Source organism: Eptatretus burgeri, chromosome 14, assembly GCF_056783735.1.
Source record: "Eptatretus burgeri isolate ZD-2024b chromosome 14, Ebu_testis_v1, whole genome shotgun sequence".
NCBI classification, from domain to species: Eukaryota; Metazoa; Chordata; class Myxini; order Myxiniformes; family Myxinidae; genus Eptatretus; species Eptatretus burgeri.
The window spans coordinates 73,311,677-73,332,329 of NC_140974.1; the positions used below are offsets into that span (position 1 = coordinate 73,311,677).

Genomic DNA, 20,653 nt, shown 5'->3' on the forward strand with positions numbered 1-20,653 from the left:
CCAAGAACCAGGACAAAGACATTCGGCAAGCTGCAGAAATGTTTTTGGGGGAAATGACTAGTGGTCTTTGAACACGCGTCCATTGCGGACCTTGTCACGGAGCATTAACCTCTGCCTGGCGCGATCAAGTTTTTTTTTGTACGAAAGTGGACAGAGGAGCACGTTTGTTGTCCTTATATGAGCCTCGATCTGTCAGGATAAATTATTTGTATTGAAATTGACCATAAAAGCGGTTATCGTGCTCAATGTGTTGGTGCCCTGCTGTGATGTGCGAGCTGTGCGCGATTTTTGCTTGGGAGAGTCGGGCTGTGTGAAGTTTGCCTGAACACGGGGAGAAGCTTTGGAAAAGAAATATTTTTTTTTTAACCGAGTGAGGCAGGAAAATTATCAACACGGTTGGTTGCATCATTATTGTGAGGAGCTCGGTTTTACAATAAATTGTGGTAGGCATCTGTGGTTGAATGTACGAAGTAAGCCGTGTGTGGAGCCCTCGAAGGAGGGAGGGCTGTACGGTGTGCGAGATGGAGCACGAAGCACGAGTGTGGTCAACATCTGGGCCGCATTGAAATCGTCCGTGGCGAGGGTGCTGTGTAAATTTTCGAAGCAGTTCATCCTGGCCTTGTAAGTTTGCAAGTACACATGTGCAAATGGACAAGACCATTGTGTGCTGGACCCTGAGTAAATTCCACAATGTGCCAACCCCCTACAGCCCCCTGCACCTCCGAAGAGTCTGGAGGTATGGCTGCCCTTTGAGCTGTGCAGCCTCGGTTCAAATCTCAACGCGGCTCTAAACTGCCATCCTGGTGTTTCACATGCACTGCAAAGTTTGCTAACATCGGTTCGTGAACATTAAAGATCCCACGATGCTTTTTTGTGAAGAGTTGGCAAGTTATTGCAGGCACCCTGAACATTAAGCTACAAAACTGCTGCTCGAACGTGCAGGGGCACAGCTGCTGTCAGGATGGGCATGAGTCGGGACTCGAGTCGTCAGTTGTGTGCAGTACGTGGCGACAGATTAGTATCAATTGTCACAAGGACGTGTTAGTGCAAATGATGCAGTGTCCCTCCACCGATACACACATTGGAATAAATAATCTCACCGACCTGGGTGGAATGACAGGCTGAGTCAACCTCAGGAACCAGGGATACTGAGAGTCATGAGTCGCCAAGAGCCACAAACAATAGACAGTGTGCTCTGACGGTTTGAAAGAGGAAATGCGAATCGTGCAAGTGAGATGCGGAGTGTGTGTTGGGATTTACTTTAGGCTCATGTAAAAGATAATTGAGAATTTGGCAGATTGTAAAAACAATTACCATCACATGTTTGAATGAAGAACGAGTTAAAATCGCAACTGTGGCTGTGGACATAATTACATACACAACTCAGCCGGGAACAGAGGAAAATATTTTATTTTATTTTATTTTGGGCAGAACCAAATGCTTTGCAGAAGTGTGGTCCAAATGGATGAATGGATGATATCTGATTATGCAGTGTTGGTTGACTCACTGTTTGAGTAAAATGTGGTAATCGAAAGATGTCCGATACTGGACATAACTGTCAGGGTATGTAGTGTACACTGAGAATAACATCTTGGAAAGTGATTCTGTGCTAATTGCGGTATGCAATCTAGCCGAGGGTGAAAGCATATTCCTGATATGTGTATACTGTACAGATGGCACAATGTAGGGGAACTGTGGAAATAAGAGGATATTTAATGTCACAAAGTGTGCTAGTCAAGAATAGTTAAATCGATAGTAATATATTGAGCACATATGAAGAAAAAAACTACAACAACGACATCCTCCCTGGCTACCTTCCACCATTGGCCTTTTCGATGAGCATACGTGCCGAGCGCCTGTGGGGGAGTTATTTGGCAATCAACGCTACCTAACTACCTGGTGCTTGCAGCGGTATCGAGTTGCAGGTTCAAGTACCATCGAGCCGGATTGTCAAGGATTGCACGAGGCAGGAAGGTCCAAGGAAGCTTCTCATCTCCAGCTCACCTTCCCTCCGAGGGGGGAGTATCAATAAAGACTCAACGGGGTCCCTTTTGGGGGGGGGTGTCTGGTGGGGGCCAGTCCTTAAGCAGCACCTGTATGGGTGCTTGTGTATCAATTTCCATTTATTTTATATTCTAATGACTGCCCTTATGTGCTTCTTATGGGCTTCATGATGGTGCCCAGGGAGCCACTGGGTTGTCTGGACCGCCTGGGGAAGCGGGAGGCAGTGGAACTGTTGGTGGTTCAGGTCCTATCGGACCTCCAGGCCCAAGTGGTCATGATGGCATGATTGGCCCTCATGGTGATGGGAGTAGGCCAGGAGCACCTGGTAAACATGGATGGCAATGCTGGAGACAGGGGTCTGCAAGGGGAGTCTGCAACACCAGGACGCCAAGGGGCGATTGGGATAATTGCACCATCAGGATCATCTGGGTCAGTGGGTGAGCAAATGGTGGGTGCAGGTGAGCACATGCATCTGTGGTGAATGTAGTCGTGTGAACCCATGGGTCGGTTCAGACAGGCAGAATTCACATCTTTGTTTACGTTGAGATCTGAATTTGTTGTCTTCTGACGTCAGCATCGGTTGGTATTTTAAAAACGTGTTTTTCATATCATAGCAGCCACCGTACCTGGGAAGGTTCTCTGTGCATTGTATTGTCATAATGGTAGACCGTGGGGCTATGTACGCTCTCTGATGACGACCAACTTATGAATGGGAAAGAAGGGTACGGTCGGTGGAACTGACTCTACTGCTCCCTCTAGCGGTCGTGCTTGCTGCTGATACCCAGCCCCCACAACAAAGTGGTTACCCAAAAAGGTTTGCTCGCTTTGGCTCATAAAATGAGCTGCACGAGCAAGAAGGGGGATGATGTAGAAGGAGGTGCTGAGAATATGGTACACTCAAGAACTTGCAGAGGTGGGAGAAAATCGAAAATTTGTAAATCGAAAGTTTTGGAAGCAGCTATGTATTATCAAATGTTTGTGGTGTGTGCTGCCTTTGGGCTGTTGATTGCATCACTAGTTGGAGCATGACTGTGCTGCTGATGCGGTGTCCCCATTACCAGTGTACTGATGTTCATTTTTTTTTGCCAGTCTTAAATGAGTGACAGGCTGAGTTAGCCCTCGGGGTTCGTTTAGTGGTAAATGAAAGTTGAGCTCAGGGCTGTGGGATCCTGGTCACCAATTTAAGGGCAAGGCCAAACAGTACATATAATTATTGGTAGAATGTCTGTAAAATATATGGACATGTATAAATGAATATTAACTCTTGTGATGCAAATAAATATTGTGAAAGAGTTTGACAACAGGGTGTTCGAATGGAGGAACGTCCTAAAGATGCAGTGGACTGGACTTTTTCAGGTATTATTGGTTACCCATGGAGCTGTCAAGAAAAGGTAAGCCAATCATGGATTTACGCATCTCATTGCAAAAGGATACAGGAAATCGAAAAGAGAAAGAAATGTTATTGGAGGTTTATGACAGATGTGGCAGTGTTTGATTAGCATGAGTATAATCGTGATAATATGGACAATAACAGATAGTGAGGACATTTTAGGAATGTCATAGAGATCAGAATGTTTGGTAGGTCAATGGTAGGGGAAACAAGGAATGGGTTGTGACAGGGTGCACAGGGAAGAAAAAAGGTAAACATTGGGATCAATTGCATTAGGAAGGCGTATATGGGAAAACACGGATTACCCTTGTTTGCAGTTCCACTCCAGGGGAGAACATGTGTGGGTACATAGTCCGTAGACAAGATAGACCAGTTTTAACTAAAGTAGAGAAGGCATCAGTGGAAGGTAGAATAATAGAAATAAAAAGTAATTGGGAGAAGGGGGGTTATAATTGCACGAACTATGAGCATTGGTATTACCCTAAGTACAGAACTATTAAGCAAAAGGCTGTGGGACAGGGCCCGGCAAGAGCACTAAAAGTAACGAATTATGATGGATTGAAGAAGGGGGAGGGATTAGAAAAGTACCCCCCACATTTTCAGCTCATGCACAAACAAATTGGATTGATTTGTCTAGTTAGAGGATAAGGGGGGGGGACCCCATTTAGGAGAATCAACATGCCAGTACTATGCTAGACATGGGGATGAAATGGTGACCATAAAAGGGCGAATTAATGGAACAACCATACCTGTAAAAATCGAAGTAAATAACCTGCTTGAACCTCAGGCACCCCTAAATGGTACATATTTTGTGTGTGGGTATAAGGCATACTCATGGCTTCCAGTGGGATGGAGGGGATCATGTTTTTGGGGATTTATACTACCCAGGATTCGGATCACTGACCAATCACCCTTTGTACCACAGGTCAGATCGAAAAGAGCCATTTCAGAAGTTGAGAGGTTTTTCATGATTGCATTCCCCTTTTATGGAGCAGGCAAGAGTGCAAGGGAAATTATCAATTTGGCAGAATCTTTGGAAAAGCTTGCTAATACCACCAGCGAAGGATTTCACAAAACGAGTGCCGAGCTGGTAGCTATACGGACAACCGTGATGCAAAACCGCATCGCTCTGGATATGCTTTTAGCAGAAAAAGGAGGGACGTGTGCGGTTATAGGTGTGGAATGCTGCACATACATTCCAGATAATTCAGAAGAAATTGATAATTTGGCTGAAAAAATTAAAGCTGAAGGTGCAAAATATCATGATTTTAACAAGGGATGGTCAATGGGATCTTGGTTGAAGGGAATATTGGGGAGTTGGGGAGCCTGGATAATCCATTGGTTGTTTATAGGGCTCATGATCTTCATAGCAGTGATTGTTGTCATCACTTGTATTAAAAATCTAATCAGGGAGTGCGTGAGACATTGTTCTTCTACAGCAAAGAAAACAACAAAACCGGAGACGGTCCTGGGGAAGCCTGCTGTGGTTGCTGTGGTCAAACCGCTGCCAACACCTCCGCCATCTCTACCCTCCCCGATAATTCACTCTGGTTTTCCTCCCCAACCCATAGACCCTGAAAAGTACTGTGAACTTAATGGGACTGTTGACCCACTGCTTACACTCACATTGGATGAGTGTCTCGACTTGCTCACACCGATGACGAAGATGGAAAGAAATGTTATCTGAACATTGCCTTGTTGGAAAATGTTGGGACTTTTCTTTAAAATTTTCTTTCACTCTGGCTTGCAGTTTATATTCTTGTTTGCTGATATTCTTTTTGTTGGTTCATAAAGAACACAATATATAGATTCTTGTTTGCTAATTCTGACTTGTTTATAAAAATTATATTCTTGTTCATAAAGAACCATAGTTAGTTGAAAATATATGTATCTTTTTGTGTAAGTTGTTTTTGAAAGGTAATTTTTGCTTCCTCATGACCTATATTCAAGTTATAATTGTTGAAATGTATCCACTATTCTATAGAGGGGTGGGGTATTGATGGGCCGGTCGGGATGGTGGAGGGGGGGCTTTTCTATGAAGCAAGAAAGTGCGGGCGGAGCTTTCGTGACGTAATAACCCACTTGGAGCTACTCATAAGAGTGGGCCACTTCTGGACGAGACTCCCTTTTACCACCTTGCCGCTCCATCAAGAACCCATCTCTAAAAAATATTATAATTGTGGTGTTCCTTTTCCACTATGTTTCTAAGTAACAGAGGGGCAAATGTGGAGCTGTTGAACAGCTCCCAAGATGAAAGCAGCCAATTTAACAGGATTACCTTTTCTTAAAATTGAATGTAGCATTTAATTGAGGAAGCCAAAGCATTTAAAATGCTCTCAGTAAGCTTCCATTTTTGACTGTTGGTAATCAAAGCCAGTCGGCTATATATATATATATATATATATATATATATATATATATATATATATATATATATATATATATATATATATATATATATATCTCTCTCTCTCTCTCTCTCTCTCTCTCTCTCTCTCTCTCTCTCTCTCTCTCTCTCTCTCTCTCTCTCTCTCTCTCTCTCTCTCTCTCTCTCTCTCTCTCTCTCTCTCTCTCTCTCTGTGTCTGTGTCTGTGTCTGTGTCTGTGTCTGTGTCTGTGTCTGTGTCTGTGTCTGTGTCTGTGTCTGTGTCTGTTTCTCTGTCTCTATCTCTCTGTCGTGCAGCTGAACATCTGGCTTTCTTGTTGGCCCTTGTAACAACATTCCTTGAGCCTTGGGCTCGGAGAAGCCCAGTCATAAATCAGCACTGTTTTGGTATAGTTCAAAAGGGAACATCTTGTAGTAGAATGAGACGATTATATATATATATATATATATATATATATATATATATATATATATATATATATATATATATATATATATATTGTGATAAAGATCTGCCTGATCAATAACAGATCTTCTTGCTTGTGAAAAGATAAATGCTTTGTCAGGCCAGGAGAGAATATTTGCTGGGGTGTTGTTACTTTCAAAGAAAACGATATCTTAGAAAGGAAATATAAAGCTGATGGAAGTTGGGGAAATCATGAAACCAGATGAGCAGGAAAAGTATATATAAAGTAAACCAAACTGCTTGCAGGCCAGAGTTTGACTGAGCTGGTATACTGTAGGTATTCTGTGCCTTTCTACTCTCGTGTACACTTTTGGTGCGCATTAAAGCTCTTCTCTACGACGATTGGTGTAGTCATTGCTTGATTTCAGTCAGCTGTGAATAACCCTGATCTCGACATATATAATGTGTGCAATGTCACGTATAATGTGTGTATGTAACGTGTGTAATTTCACGTATAATGTGTGTGCATAACGTGTGTAATATGTCACGTATATTATGTAAATATAACGTGTATTATGTCACATATGGTGGGTGTGTGTGCGTGCGCGTGCGCCGCTGCCACCCGTCATCATCTCCACTCGCGAGACTGAACAGAGCCTTCTCTGGATGGATGAAGATCCATCCAAAGATGGATGAAGCATCCATCTTCACCACAACAAGAAACCATGACTCACAGACCAAGCCGTCTTCTTATCCATGCTCCATTTAACAGAGCCTTCTCTGGTACTGATGCATCAACATACACCATAGGCAAGTGTGTGTGTGTGTGTGTGTGTGTGTGTGTGTGTGTGTGTGTGTGTGTGTGTGTGTGTGTGTGTGTGTGTGTGTGTGTGTGTGTGTGTGTGTGTGTGTGTGTGTGTGTGTGTGTGTGTGTGTGTGTGTGTGTGTGTGTGTGAGAGATCATGCATAATAGTTCTTATTTATGTACATGTGGGAAATATTGTCAGGCACCATGTCCTCACACTGAGTGAGTTTATCTGCTCACAATATAAACTCAAACCAAGTAGTCCTGGCAGGCCTCATCATCCTGCTCGGCTGAGTTCCGCAATGGGTTTTAAATAATCGGCTCTCTGTTATAACAACTTACATATTGTTACGTTTGAGGGGGGGTGGGGGTATGCATTCAAAGGGTAATTAGGATGTTTAATTAGGTATGCCATGCTGTTCGAGTTTACCAGGATCTCGATGTAATAAGTAGCAATTCAGTGGTGATAAGTTGTCTAGTAAATGTTCATTTCTTCAAGGGGGAAATGATAATTGTCACGTAATTAGATAGGGACACGGGATAGGGTAAGTGTGTCTGCGTAAACCCCTTTTGGTATTCTCTGGAGACTGGCCGTGACGTCACCGGACAGTGCAGCGGATGGCTCCGCCCCGTGATCACGATTGTCAGAAGGCGACGGCGGTGGGCCAATAAACGGCTCGATTGGAAGTGACGAGGACAGGAGGATAAAAAGGTTCTGTTCGGGGTCGAAAAGGAAGAGGAAGAAGATCACAACCAAAAAGATCGTGTTTTTTTGGTGTAGAGGCTGCTACGCGGAGAGCGTCCTTGTTGTTGTGCTGATTTGATCGTGTTTTTGATCGTGTCTTGGAGCCTTGCTGAGCCTCGTGCCTCACCTTGGTTGGCTCTGGGGTTCTGCTGACTCGGAGTACGGGGTCGAACGGCGGGCGGACCTGCCTCCCTCTCCTGCTCGCAACTTGGCGCCAGAACTGGTTCCCTGGCGGCTGTGAGCGGACTTGGGCCAAGACCAGGAGGTCGACAGCACCACGGTTTCTCCTGCCCCCCTGACGAAAGCAAGGCCAGCTCGTCAGACGCCGATCCAGGGACAGTTGCGTCCACACCACGGTCCAGCCTGACCACCAGAAATAGCTACGTTTTGTGTGTGTGTGTGTGTGTGTGTGTGTGTGTGTGTGTGTGTGTGTGTGTGTGTGTGTGTGCTTGGCACCTTAGAGGGATTGAGATCTGTATATTCATTGGAATTGTCTGTGTTTTTCCCCACGCCCGATCCCACACCATCCCGTCGAATCTCCCCGGATCCCTCTTCTTGCCGAGTCTTGTTATTTCTGGTAATAATAAAAACAAATACACATCATCAACTCAGTGAAAAGTGACTCGTGCCACCTTCCTCGTCCCGTTTGCGGTAGAGCGATTAGAACCGCCATGTTTGGGTTATAAATAAATAAACCGCCTCCATCGTTTCGGCTCATTCTACGTTGGCGGGACTGTTCAAGTCCCGTGGACCTCACATTGGTGTCAGGGTGTTGGATGTTCGAACCCCTCTAAATTATATTTGGTATTGGGAGAATATACCAAGATTAAAATCTCGCCACGAATCGGAATATAAAATTACTGCAGAAAAGCGCGCGAGCGCGGGAAAATTTTGGCGGGATTTTTCAAATTTAAATTAATTGGCGGCAAACGGGACTTCTGCACCATGGCGGATGTGCAGATGTTTGAGGAGGAAGGCCACGTGTCTGGCAGCGAGTCGGGGGAAGAAGGGAGAGACAGGGGTAGGGTTGGAACCTCCCCCATTCCGAGCATGGACCGTGCTTCACCGCCCGTAACGGAGCCGGCAGCGCCGGAAACCGGCACGATGACGATCTGGACAATGTTGGAACGTTTAATGAGTGCAATTACAGCACAGGGGGCAAAAATGACGGCACAGGGGGCACAAATGGCAGAAATGACAGATCAATTGGGGGTAATGGGGGTACAGTTGGGTGCACGGATTGATTTAATGAGGGATGAATTGGGGGAAAAGATGGAGAAAATGAAAACTGAGATGCAGGAGTGTGTGGATGTTAAATTGGGAGAAATACAAAGTAAATTCGAGGATAGATTGGAGGAAACAAAGGTAGAAATTACATTGGAGGGGGAAAATATACGGAAAAAATTGGTAGATAAAATTGATGCAACGAACATTCGGGTTGATAAAGTGGATGAAAGCCTGGAACGTCATCGTGCCTGTGTGGATGCTCGTATGCAGCTGCAGGTTGAAGAGTGGGGAGAGCTGAGGAAGCAAGGGATGAATTTGGCGGAGGAGGTAAAAGGATTGGAGGCTCGTTTGGACGAACAAGATAAAATTATGAGCCAAGATGAAGTCTTGGATAAAGGCCTGGTAGAGCCGTCTTTTGTAAGTAGAGTGTCCGGGTTGGTTGAGGAGCAGCTACAAACTCGCGACGGAGCCTTGGAGGAGGTTGTGCGGGCCCAGAAGATCCTGCGGGAAGAGGTGAATCGGTCCATTCAACGTTTGGAACAGGAGGCAAAATTGACCCATGAGACCCTCACCACAAAACATCTTTGGCCACAGTGGGCTCTGAAATTGGATACGCAGCCACAAGGGTGTTTGATCCCTGGGCTGGATTCAGACAAGGGAGAAACTAAGAAGCGGGCCACCGTAAAAGTGATCCCCCTGGTAAATTTTGACGGGTCAGGGAGCGTTGAAGCTTTTCTGACGCAATTTGAGTGCATTTCCCGACTAAACGGGTGGAATGAGCGGGAACGTACAGGGAATTTGGTGGCAACGTTGCGGGGACCAGCCGCAGATGTGTTAAACGTGATCGCGGAGGGGATGTTGACCAGCTCCCACATTTGCGAGGCGTTGAGCCGTCGGTTTGGGTTCGCGGCAAACTGTGATCTGGTGCGGGCTCAGCTCCAGCACCGCAGATTAAAGCCGGGTGAGACAGTGCAGGAGCTGGCACAGGACATTTACCAATCAGTCAAGATCGCGTATCGGGACCTTACAGTGGAGGCATGGGACAGACTGGCACTCGAGAAATTTTTAGCTGCTCTTCTTGACCCTGAGGTCCGAGCGCTAGTGGAGTTACAGGATCCACCCACCGTTCACCGAGCGGCCGAGTGCGCGGCCAGGCTGGACTCGTGGAGGCGGCCGGGTCGGGTGCCCGAGAGGCCATCGGTGATGGTCCGACAGGCGGAGATCCAGGATCAAGGAGTGGGGCTGGGAGAAATTGGCATTACCCAAATGTTTCAAGAAATTTGCCAGAAACTGTCGAGTTTGATAAAGGGTAATCCGGTAGTTAGTGCGCCAAAGCGGCGGGGTCCAGCCCAGCCAATAGAGCAATTCGATTATGGCCGAGTGGGTCCGGAACCGGAAGAGACATTTCACCGATACTCACGGGGGCCTTTTATGGGGAGTTGTTTCCGGTGCGGGCGAAGAGGACACATGCAACGATATTGCCGGTACCCGGCGATGGAGGGACCCTCCAATAGACTTTTAGACTCGGAGAGGGTGAATCCTCCTGCTGAACCGCCAGGTCTATCCGAGATGCCCTTTCATAGGTCGGGTCCGGAGATCACTGTCGGGGGTCTGGGAGACTAGATCGGGCTGAGCATATAGGGCCATGCACGGCTGGTGAGATTGTGGCGAAGTGCCTCCTTTAGTGGAAAAAAAAAATGAATAGTGGGAAAATTGGCATGGGTTTGTAAGTTCTGCTGGGTTTTAGAGTGACAATAGGGACAGTGGGTAATTGGGAACAAAGCGGGCACAAGTGGCTGTCCAATGGCTGGTGCGTGGATCGGGTGAGAAGTGCTGTGTGAGTTGTTTTAAGTTAAGAAGTGAAATGTATGGTGCACACGTTGATTTTTTATTGGACATGGTGTGGTAACAGGGAAGGTCATGGTCGGTGAAGTGTTAGAAATGCAGGTGTCACATGTAAGGCCGATGGGGTGGGGAAGTCATGTGGGTTTTGTGGGTGGGGATGATGTGCTTGTCCACAGGGATTGCTGAAGCTCACGGTGAGCGTGAATTGCGACCCCCTTCAAGGAGATTCACCACCTGGTGGCTAATGGTGACAGTGTCTGGAGGCAACTGGGAGAGGGTCTGGTTGGGCGACCAAGGCGGGTAGGACCTTGGCGACCCAGGAAGGCCAGAGGAGCCAGTGAGACCCCTTCCAGAGTGTTGTACGGGATTAGAGCTGATGGCTACCAGGGGGGAGGGAATCAAAGGGAGCGGGGCGGAGAAACGTCCGGGTTGGACTAAAGCTTACCTGTGGGCATGGTTGCACCTGAGATGCCCCCATCATCTTGTGGTAACCCACCCCACGGCCATGACGGGATTCAGCCTGCATGATTAAAATGAGGACCATGACCTAGAAATGTGATGATGACCATGGTGTGAGTGTTGTGAAGATGTACGAGTCCCACTCGATCCCGCACAACTTGACATGTGCAGCAAGGGCATGATGTCCGCATAATTTTGGGGCAAGCAAATTTGAAAATTGGCTCCCCAGGTAACGCTGGGTCTATTAGCATCCACTGGGGGAGGCGGTCAAGTGTAAATATCCTGTGAATAGTGTCGTTAAGGCTTAGAGTAGGAATGTAAAGTATAAGTGTTGTGTTTTTGTGGAACCTTTTGTTTCCCCTCCCCAGATCACTGGAAGAGTGCTGGGCAAGAGCGATGATCCAGAAGATGGAGTGCAACTTCGCTCAGTGCTCTCATGTGATAAAATAAAAAAAATAAAAAAAACGAATGATTGTTTAGGCGAGGATAAGGCCATAAGGGGGTAGTACATTAAGCAGGATAGGTAAGTTAGCTGCGACTCGCTGCCCATTGCCCCTCCTACTTTATTTCGTTAGGTTAATTAGGTGTGAGTCAGTAAGTGTTAAGGCTGGTACGGTAGTGCCTGTGATATACCTTGCAGGAGCTGCGGTACCAGAGGAGGGGGCAGTGTTACGTTTGAGGGGGGGGGGGTATGCATTCAAAGGGTAATTAGGATGTTTAATTCGGTATGCCACGCTGTTCGAGTTTTCCAGGATCTCGATGTAATAAGTAGCAATTCAGTGGTGATAAGTTGTCTAGTAAATGTTCATTTCTTCAAGGGGGAAATGATAATTGTCATGTAATTAGATAGGGACACGGGATAGGGTAAGTGTGTCTGCGTAAACCCCTTTTGGTATTCTCTGGAGACTGGCCGTGACGTCACCGGACAGTGCAGCGGATGGCTCCGCCCCGTGATCACGATTGGCAAAAGGCGACGGCGGTGGGCCAATAAACGGCTCGATTGGAAGTGACGAGGACAGGAGGATAAAAAGGTTCTGTTCGGGGTCGAAAAGGAAGAGGAAGAAGATCACAACCAAAAAGATCGTGTTTTTTTTGGTGTAGAGGCTGCTGCGCGGAGAGCGTCCTTGTTGTTGTGCTGATTTGATCGTGTTTTTGATCGTGTCTTGGAGCCTTGCTGAGCCTCGTGCCTCACCTTGGTTGGCTCTGGGGTTCTGCTGACTCGGAGTACGGGGTCGAACGGCGGGCGGACCTGCCTCCCTCTCCTGCTCGCAACTTGGCACCAGAACTGGTTCCTGGCAGCTGTGAGCGGACTTGGGCCAAGACCAGGAGGTCGACAGCACCACGGTTTCTCCTGCCCCCCTGACGAGAGCAAGGCCAGCTCGTCCGACGCCGATCCAGGGACAGTTGCGTCCACACCACGGTCCAGCCTGACCACCAGAAATAGCTACGTTGTGTGTGTGTGTGTGTGTGTGTGTGTGTGTGTGTGTGTGTGTGTGTGTGTGTGTGTGTGTGTGTGTGTGTGTGTGTGTGTGTGTGTGTGTGTGTGTGTGCTTGGCGCCTTAGAGGGATTGAGATCTGTATATTCATTGGAATTGTCTGTGTTTTTCCCTACGCCCGATCCCACACCATCCCGTCGAATCGCCCCGGATCCCTCTTCTTGCCGAGTCTTGTTATTTCTGGTAATAATAAAAACAAATAAACATCATCAACTCAGTGAAAAGTGACTCGTGCCACCTTCCTCGTCCCGTTTGCGGTAGAGCGATTAGAACCGCCATGTTTGGGTTATAAATAAATAAACCGCCTCCATCGTTTCGGCTCATTCTACATTGGCGGGACTGTTCAAGTCCCGTGGACGTCACAATATTACCCGCTCTCCGTATCTGACCCCTGTTTTTGAAATGTGATGTCATACTTACAAACAGTAGAGTGCGCCCTTCTGCCAATATTTGAACTTGTCTGCTTGAGCGGACACCTTGTTAGCAAACTCCAAAAACTGGCAACAGAAAGGAGCTTCACAAAGGAACAGCACAAATGCTGCTAGGCTGCACACAGCAAGTTGGTGGGTGGGTGATCCAAAGAACGTACAAAAATAGACTTCAGCACAAGCCTGAACAATCAATGTAATGTGAAAATACTGTAGTTTGAAAAGTACATATTGTCATGTAACACGATCAAGCCATTTTGATGCCAAGTTTCCAAAATGATCGACACGATACTAATCTCATTTTAACTTACATCATCCAGATGCCAGAGACGAGGTGAAGTGGGTAGATAGTTATGCAATTCCACAAGCCAGCAATTGCACTTGCTGAGAATAGATAAAGGAAAGAAGATGCAAAAAACAATTGAATGACGATCAAGAACCAAGATTATTTCAAGTATCATATGCATGAAAATGAAATGTCATGAAACAGAAATACAATCGATTTGTAACTTGTGTACTCAGAAGAAATATCAGGAAAATACCAGAAACAAATTATGCAAAAGTGGAGATGTATGATCATATCTTAAAAGGTAACATTACATTTGCCTCAAACCAATTAGCAGTTATCAATATCCTTGAAATGGTGTTTGACTTCTAGTGACATTCATGATCAGATTTCTCCAAACATCCCTATTCTGCACTGCTTCCTGAACCTCTGATAGAGACAGCTTGGTTGCACCCTTCACCCTATCCATCAGGCATGTACAAGGTCTGCCTCTTCCTCTTCTTCCCTCAATCACACCCAGCATGGTTGATTTGTCCAGACTCATTTTCTGCACGCACGATGTGTCTAAAGTAGGTCAGTTCCTGTTTTAGTATCAGCCCTTCTAATGTATATGGTGGTCTAATATCTTCAATCATTGACTCGTTTGTTCTTGAAGTCCATGGAATTTTTACCATTGGTCTCCAAAAGCACATTTCAAAACTATCAATCTTCTTCCTTTCTTTCTTTTGACGTAGCTGCCTGTGGATTTTGGGAGTTGCATGAATATTAATGAATGCATAATGAGCCGGAACTGAGGAGGCGGGACAGAGAGTGACGTCAGTGGGCTGTCCAGCGTGGAGCACGAGACGTGATTCAAAGCAGATGAGCGAAAGATCCGTCTTGTGGGCTGTCTTTGCTTATACACAACATAGAGAAGGTTCAGTGCAGGTCGACGAGGTTAGTTATGGGCCGAGAAGACTCAGCTATGAGGAGTGGCTGAAGGAGACAGAACTTTACACATTAGAAAGGAGGTGCTTAGGAGGGGATTCAGTTGATGTTTTAAGAATAATGAAGGATACAAGCAAAATAGGTGTAAAATAATTATTCAGCAGAATAATTTTATTTTTGACACCCTGCCAAACTCTTCTAATCCCCACTCCTCCCCCATTCCCCAAATGAAATTGTCATATCCCTAGACATATCGCATGATATTGACAGTCTGGCACCCTGCCCTGTTCACCAAACTCTCTTTCCTATGGTATCCAAGGCCATCTCCACTCATGGCTTGCAGACTTCCTCTCCTGTCGCAGTCAATGTGTAGCCCTAAGTGGAGTTCTCTCATCTCCTATTCCTGTCCAGGCTGGAGTCCCTCAAGGCAGCGTTCTGGGCCCTGTTCTTTTTCTGGTTCTTCCCTCAATGATCTCTCCGACTCTCTGGAAAATCCTCTTTATCTCTTTGCTGATGACTCAGACTCTGCCCCAAAAAGGTGGGAGTTACCCCGCCTACCGTGGGCCTGTCCAATGAGGGACGGCCTCTGCCGTACTATCTGTCATCCCTCAGAGTGGCATGCAGCAGCTTCTTCGCTCTGCAGATCTCGGTAAAATCACAAACTGGTCCAACACGTGGAACATGTCTTTCAATCCTGACAAATGTCACACTCTATGTCTCTCCGAAAGGACCGTTTGGAACCCCCCCCCCCACCCCCAATCTACTTTCTCAACAATCCTCTAGAAGAAGTCCTTTCATTCAAGCTGCTGGATCTCACTATCTGCCATGATCTTTCCTGGGAAAGCCACATTTCGAAGATGGCCTCCAAAGCCAATCACTGAATGGGCATCTTCCATCGTGCAAAGTTCTTCCTTGGAACACCTAAGCTCCTGACCACATACAAAGCTTTGGTTCGCAGCCTGATGGAGTACTGCTCTCCCCTCTGGGCTGGTGCTCCTTCCTCTCACCTTTCTTGGCTTCACGCTGTGGAAACCAAGGCATTTCGGATCATCAGTATCTCCTGTGATGAGGCTGAGTCTTTGGGTCTCTTACTCCCTCACCGCAGGCAGGTCGGTGGTCTGTCTGTCATCTTCCGTCTCCTCTCTGGTCTCGCCCCCCCCTGCTCTGTCTGTGATTTGCCCCCACCATATTTCCGCAGGGTGCTCAAGGTCCATCAGCAGTCCCCTTCTGGTAAAACTACCAAAATCACGAATCACTGCTCACCTTCACTGTTTCATTCCTATTTTTTTCCCCACCTTTGGAATAAATTCCCTCATTCTCTCTTCAATCCCATTCTTCCCTCCAGGCCTTCAAAACAGCCGTTCACCACCATCTCTTATCTTCTCCCATCCAAAACCTTGACCTTTTCTACCGCCGTTAATCCACCCCAAACCCACCTCCTTCAAATTCCCTGCTTTCCTTCCTGAAAGTCCCTGTAATGTCCATCTTGTATTCCCCATGTTCCCCACCCCATCCCTCTCATGCCCCCCTTGCTGTGCGTTATGTTTTAGCCCTCATACGAGCCTCGACAATGTATCCAAAAACAAAAGAAAAGTGGATATATTTAATTTAGTGTTGGTGTGGCACAGGCATGATGGGCCGAATGACCTCCTCCTGCGTCTCATATTTCCTTGTGATTTGAAACATCTTTCAGCTGACGAATATCGAGATAAGAGAGCAGAGAGAATCCGGAGGTTGCCTCCAATGATGCTGCGTCGTGCGACTTGGACAGAGGACCGAAACTCCATCGCCACGAGTGAAACAATGAAAACAAGTTTTTCAACTTATTTAGTCCCCACAACCTGAAAGTCCACAAGATGAAGACAACGAAGTGTCCACAGTGTCTGAACCAAAGAATAAACCACACACGGAACAAATCTTCCGAGCAGATATCCTGTGTACTGGCTCAGTGAAGCCGTTTCACACCGACATGTGTGAAGGAACATTGAACCAACGATGGAGGAAGGAAGGAGCACAGCCCTGGACGAGGTGAGAGCCAGAGGAGAGCACAACTGGAGTCGGACAGCAATCCCAGGAGGTCCCCCCCCCAATCCCCGGGTGTCATTTCAGGGACCAAGAGGTAAAGTTTCATGTTAAACCAAGATTAATGAACATCGACCCGAGTTTCACGGAACTCGTTAATCGTTAATTCATCAGAACTTCGGGACGGACTGCTTGGTAACTGGGTAACTCTGTACTCACAGATTCCAGCACAAACACCGACCCCACGGACGGCGATCCGGTACCACCAGGTCATTTCGTCCGACCTTGATCCCTCTCCAGGACCTGTCCCTCCAAGCTCGCCCTGCATGGCGCGGCTCGCCCCCTCCACGTCCACCTGATTCAGGATCGCCGCGTCGCTTCCTCAACTTCCCCTTGATCAGCAGCGGCCGCATGAAAACAAACAAACCGTCTTGAAACCTTCACAAGTATCTTTGGGAACCCAGACGGACATTACAAAACGTTTAAAATAAAAAAAAATCAAACCACTACTTGGTATAAACACTCACAAAAACAATCAGGTTTAAACTAAAACTTTATCGCGATGAGAATAACCGTCGCTAAGGAAGTTAGGAAGGAATAACCGTCGCTCAGGAAGTGCGATATTGATGGAGCACGGAAGCAAATGCTAAACACCGGAAGTCCTCCACAGGGAGATGATCCTCTCCTCCTCATTCTTCTTCTTCTTCTTCTTCTTCCTCAGGATTTTTTTATTCTTCTTCTTCGATACATAAATCCCTCAATAATTATTTATATATTTATATATTTATATATTTATATATTTATATATTTATATATTTATATATATATATATATATATATATATATATATATATATATATATATATATATATATATATATATATATATATATATATATATCTCCAAGCGCTGCTTCCACTCAATGTACTCACTGAACTGAAAATACATATTACAAGGGTAAAAGCCCGTCCAAATGACGGGCACACAAAACCCAACACGCCACGGACGATTAGCAAACATAAAGTTATAAATTCCGTCTGATGAGGCCTCACGAAATTTATTATTCACGGTTTGTGTGTTTGTGTGTTTGTCGCGCTACTTCTACAGTTCTGGCTGATTACATCCACACTTGCTATATAGGATCAGCGTGACCCCAAAAAGTGTGTGGGGGTGTTTTAATGAAGGGGGTGGGGGGATGTAAATGTGTACCGCCCCCTCCAGGTGGGGGGATGTAAATTCTCAATGTAAATGTGTACCGCCCCCTCCAGGTGTGGGGATGTAAATTCTCGATGTAAATGTGTACCGCCCCCTCCAGGTGGGGGGATGTAAATTCTCGATGTAAATGTGTACCGCCCCCTCCAGGTGGGGGGATGTAAATTCTCGATGTAAATGTGTACCGCCCCCTCCAGGTGGGGGGATATAAATTCTCGATGTAAATGTGTACCGCCCCCTCCAGGTGGGGGGATGTAAATTCTCAATGTAAATGTGTACCGCCCCCTCCAGGTGGGGGGATGTAAATTCTCGATGTAAATGTGTACCGCCCCCTCCAGGTGGGGGGATATAAATTCTCGATGTAAATGTGTACCGCCCCCTCCAGGTGGGGGGATATAAATTCTCAATGTAAATGTGTACCACCCCCTCCAGGTGGGGGGATATAAATTCTCAATGTAAATGTGTACCACCCCCTCCAGGTGGGGGGATATAAATTCTCAATGTAAATGTGTACCGCCCCCTCCAGGTGGGGGGATGTAAATTCTCCATGTAAATGTGTACCACCCCCTCCAGGTGGGGGGATGTAAATTCTCGATGTAAATGTGTACCGCCCCCTCCAGGTGGGGGGATGTAAATTCTCGATGTAAATGTGTACCGCCCCCTCCAGGTGGGGGGATGTAAATTCTCGATGTAAATGTGTACCGCCCCCTTCAGGTGGAGGGATGTAAATTCTCGATGTAAATGTGTACCGCCCCCTCCAGGTGGGGGGATGTAAATTCTCGATGTAAATGTGTACCGCCCCCTCCAGGTGGGGGGATGTAAATTCTCGATGTAAATGTGTACCGCCCCCTCCAGGTGTGGGGATGTAAATTCTCGATGTAAATGTGTACCGCCCCCTCCAGGTGTGGGGATGTAAATTCTCGATGTAAATGTGTACCGCCCCCTCCAGGTGGGGGGATGTAAATTCTCGATGTAAATGTGTACCGCCCCCTCCAGGTGGGGGGATGTAAATTCTCGATGTAAATGTGTACCGCCCCCTCCAGGTGGGGGGATGTAAATTCTCGATGTAAATGTGTACCGCCCCCTCCAGGTGTGGGGATGTAAATTCTCCATGTAAATGTGTACCGCCCCCTCCAGGTGGGGGAGGAGGCTATTACAAACCTCCCCGTTTACAGGACAGTGTTCCTGTCCCCATGGTTTCCAGTGGAGTGAGGTGTTTTGAATTATAAGTAGTCGAGATGTTTTTACCTCATGCACGGAGCCTGGGATATAATTTTTTTCCCTCTGCAGAGCTACCAGTTGCCTATACACCGACCAAATAAAGGTATGTGTGAGAAGAACGTGTTGCATACTTGGAACAAGATCATCCATCGGGTGGTGTGTGTGTGTGTGTGTGTGTGTGTGTGTGTGTGTGTGTGTGTGTGTGTGTGTGTGTGTGTGTGTGTGTGTGTGTGTGTGTGTGTGTGTGTGTGTGTGTGTGTGTGTGTGGTGTGTGTGTGGTGCGCGCGTGTGTGTTATTCATAAAGCATAACATTTTCTCTCTGCTGACTCCCTCCACCCACCGATCTTTCTCTCTTTCTTTCTTTTCTCACCCCATCTCTCCTCTCTCCGGACAAGTGTTTATTTCCAAGCAGTGTTTGTCTCCGGATGGCTGAGCTCCTGCCGCGTCCGGACAGTGTTTATGTCCGGACGGGAGTTTGTTTCCTGACAGGTTGATTCCGGATGTGTCTGGGTGGTGTTTGTCTCCAAACTGCTTGGCTCTGGACTCGTCCGGGTGGTGTTTGTCTCCGCATATCTTAGGTCAGAACACGTCTGGGCGGTGTTTGTCTCAGGATGCGTCCAGACGGTGTTTGTCTCTGAACAGCTTAGCTATGGGCAATGTTGTCTCTGGACGTGTCCGGGCAGTGTTTGTCTCCGGACGTGTCCGGCTGGTATTCATGTCAGGACGGGAGTTTGTCTCCGGACGTGTCTGGGCAGTGTTTGGCTCTGAACGGTACATTCAGTCCTTGTTTAACGTTGTAGTTACGTTCTTGAAAAGTGCGACTTGAAGCGAATCCAATTTCCCCATAAGGATTGATGTAAATAGGGGGAGGGGGGAGGGGGGGTTAGGTTCCAGGGAAAAATTTATCACCAGACAAAAGACATTATTTACATCTGGAGTATGTTTTTATTTAATTTAAACAAATTAATTGAATATCATCATCTCTCATTGCTTCAGATTTTCATTGGTTAGCTCTTCTCTGTGTGAGTGCAGAAGATGTGTAACATCGGCTTCTTCCACCTCATCAAAACCCGCTTTATTGGACAAGCCGAGGATAACTTTCTTCATAGCTAGGACAACATCTTCAAATTCTTTCAAGTCATTGACACATCCAGGTGACAACTTCCTCCACACACACCAATGATGCACACCTGCGTAACTTCAGCCCAGGACCCACTGATGTTATCGATGCCCTAGAGGATGTTTCCATTAGTTTAACATGTGGCAGCGAGTCAGGTGGATCACTACCGTACTTGTCAAACCCCTGAGATCTGAGAGGGTGACGCAACCACAAATGTTATCAATGCACAGCTCGGTGTATGTATAAGGCCGATACCGCACGTACTCTGGGTGGGCTTATACACCAGTATTTATGGTACGGTTTATACACTAGTATTTACAGTATGATGTAAACTGTAGTTTCATTAAAATGAGGAAAACCATGAGTTTCGTACTAAATTAGAGGTAAAACAACTTTAGAATGGAACGGTGAACAACTTTAAACGAGTATGTTCTCCAATATATCAGTGACTTAATAACGAAACAATGTTAACCAGGATGAGGTTAAGTGAAGACTTACTGTATTTGTTTCCAGACTGTGTTTATCTCCGGACATGTCCGGGCAGTGTTTGTCTCTGGGTAGTATTTATAGTATGACCGGTAGAAAATGTATTTCAGACATTATTTTGTTTCCATCTTCACTTTTATTCTATGCAGAATCATTTTGATGAAACTGTATGAATCTATATATTAATA

General features: G+C 46.4%; 1 protein-coding gene across 2 annotated transcripts in view; it reads right to left on the reverse strand.

The window, feature by feature from the left end:
• CACFD1 (calcium channel flower domain containing 1) overlaps positions 1-17,091 on the reverse strand; it is a 37,382-nt gene extending 20,291 nt beyond the window's left edge. The window contains exons 1-5 of one of the 2 annotated variants that reach the window (XM_085855577.1): positions 16,953-17,091; positions 16,645-16,817; positions 13,502-13,574; positions 13,183-13,308; positions 8,433-9,463 (exon numbers count right to left, since the gene is read on the reverse strand). In XM_085855577.1, coding sequence (XP_085711703.1) covers positions 9,202-9,463; positions 13,183-13,308; positions 13,502-13,574; positions 16,645-16,753 — 570 coding nt within the window. In that variant the 5' untranslated portion in view covers positions 16,754-16,817; positions 16,953-17,091 and the 3' untranslated portion in view covers positions 8,433-9,201. Of the gene's footprint in view, positions 1-8,432; positions 9,464-13,182; positions 13,309-13,501; positions 13,575-16,644 lie in introns of those variants that run through there. The other variant, XM_085855578.1, reaches the window with a different exon arrangement.
• Positions 17,092-20,653: the final 3,562 nt, after the last annotated feature.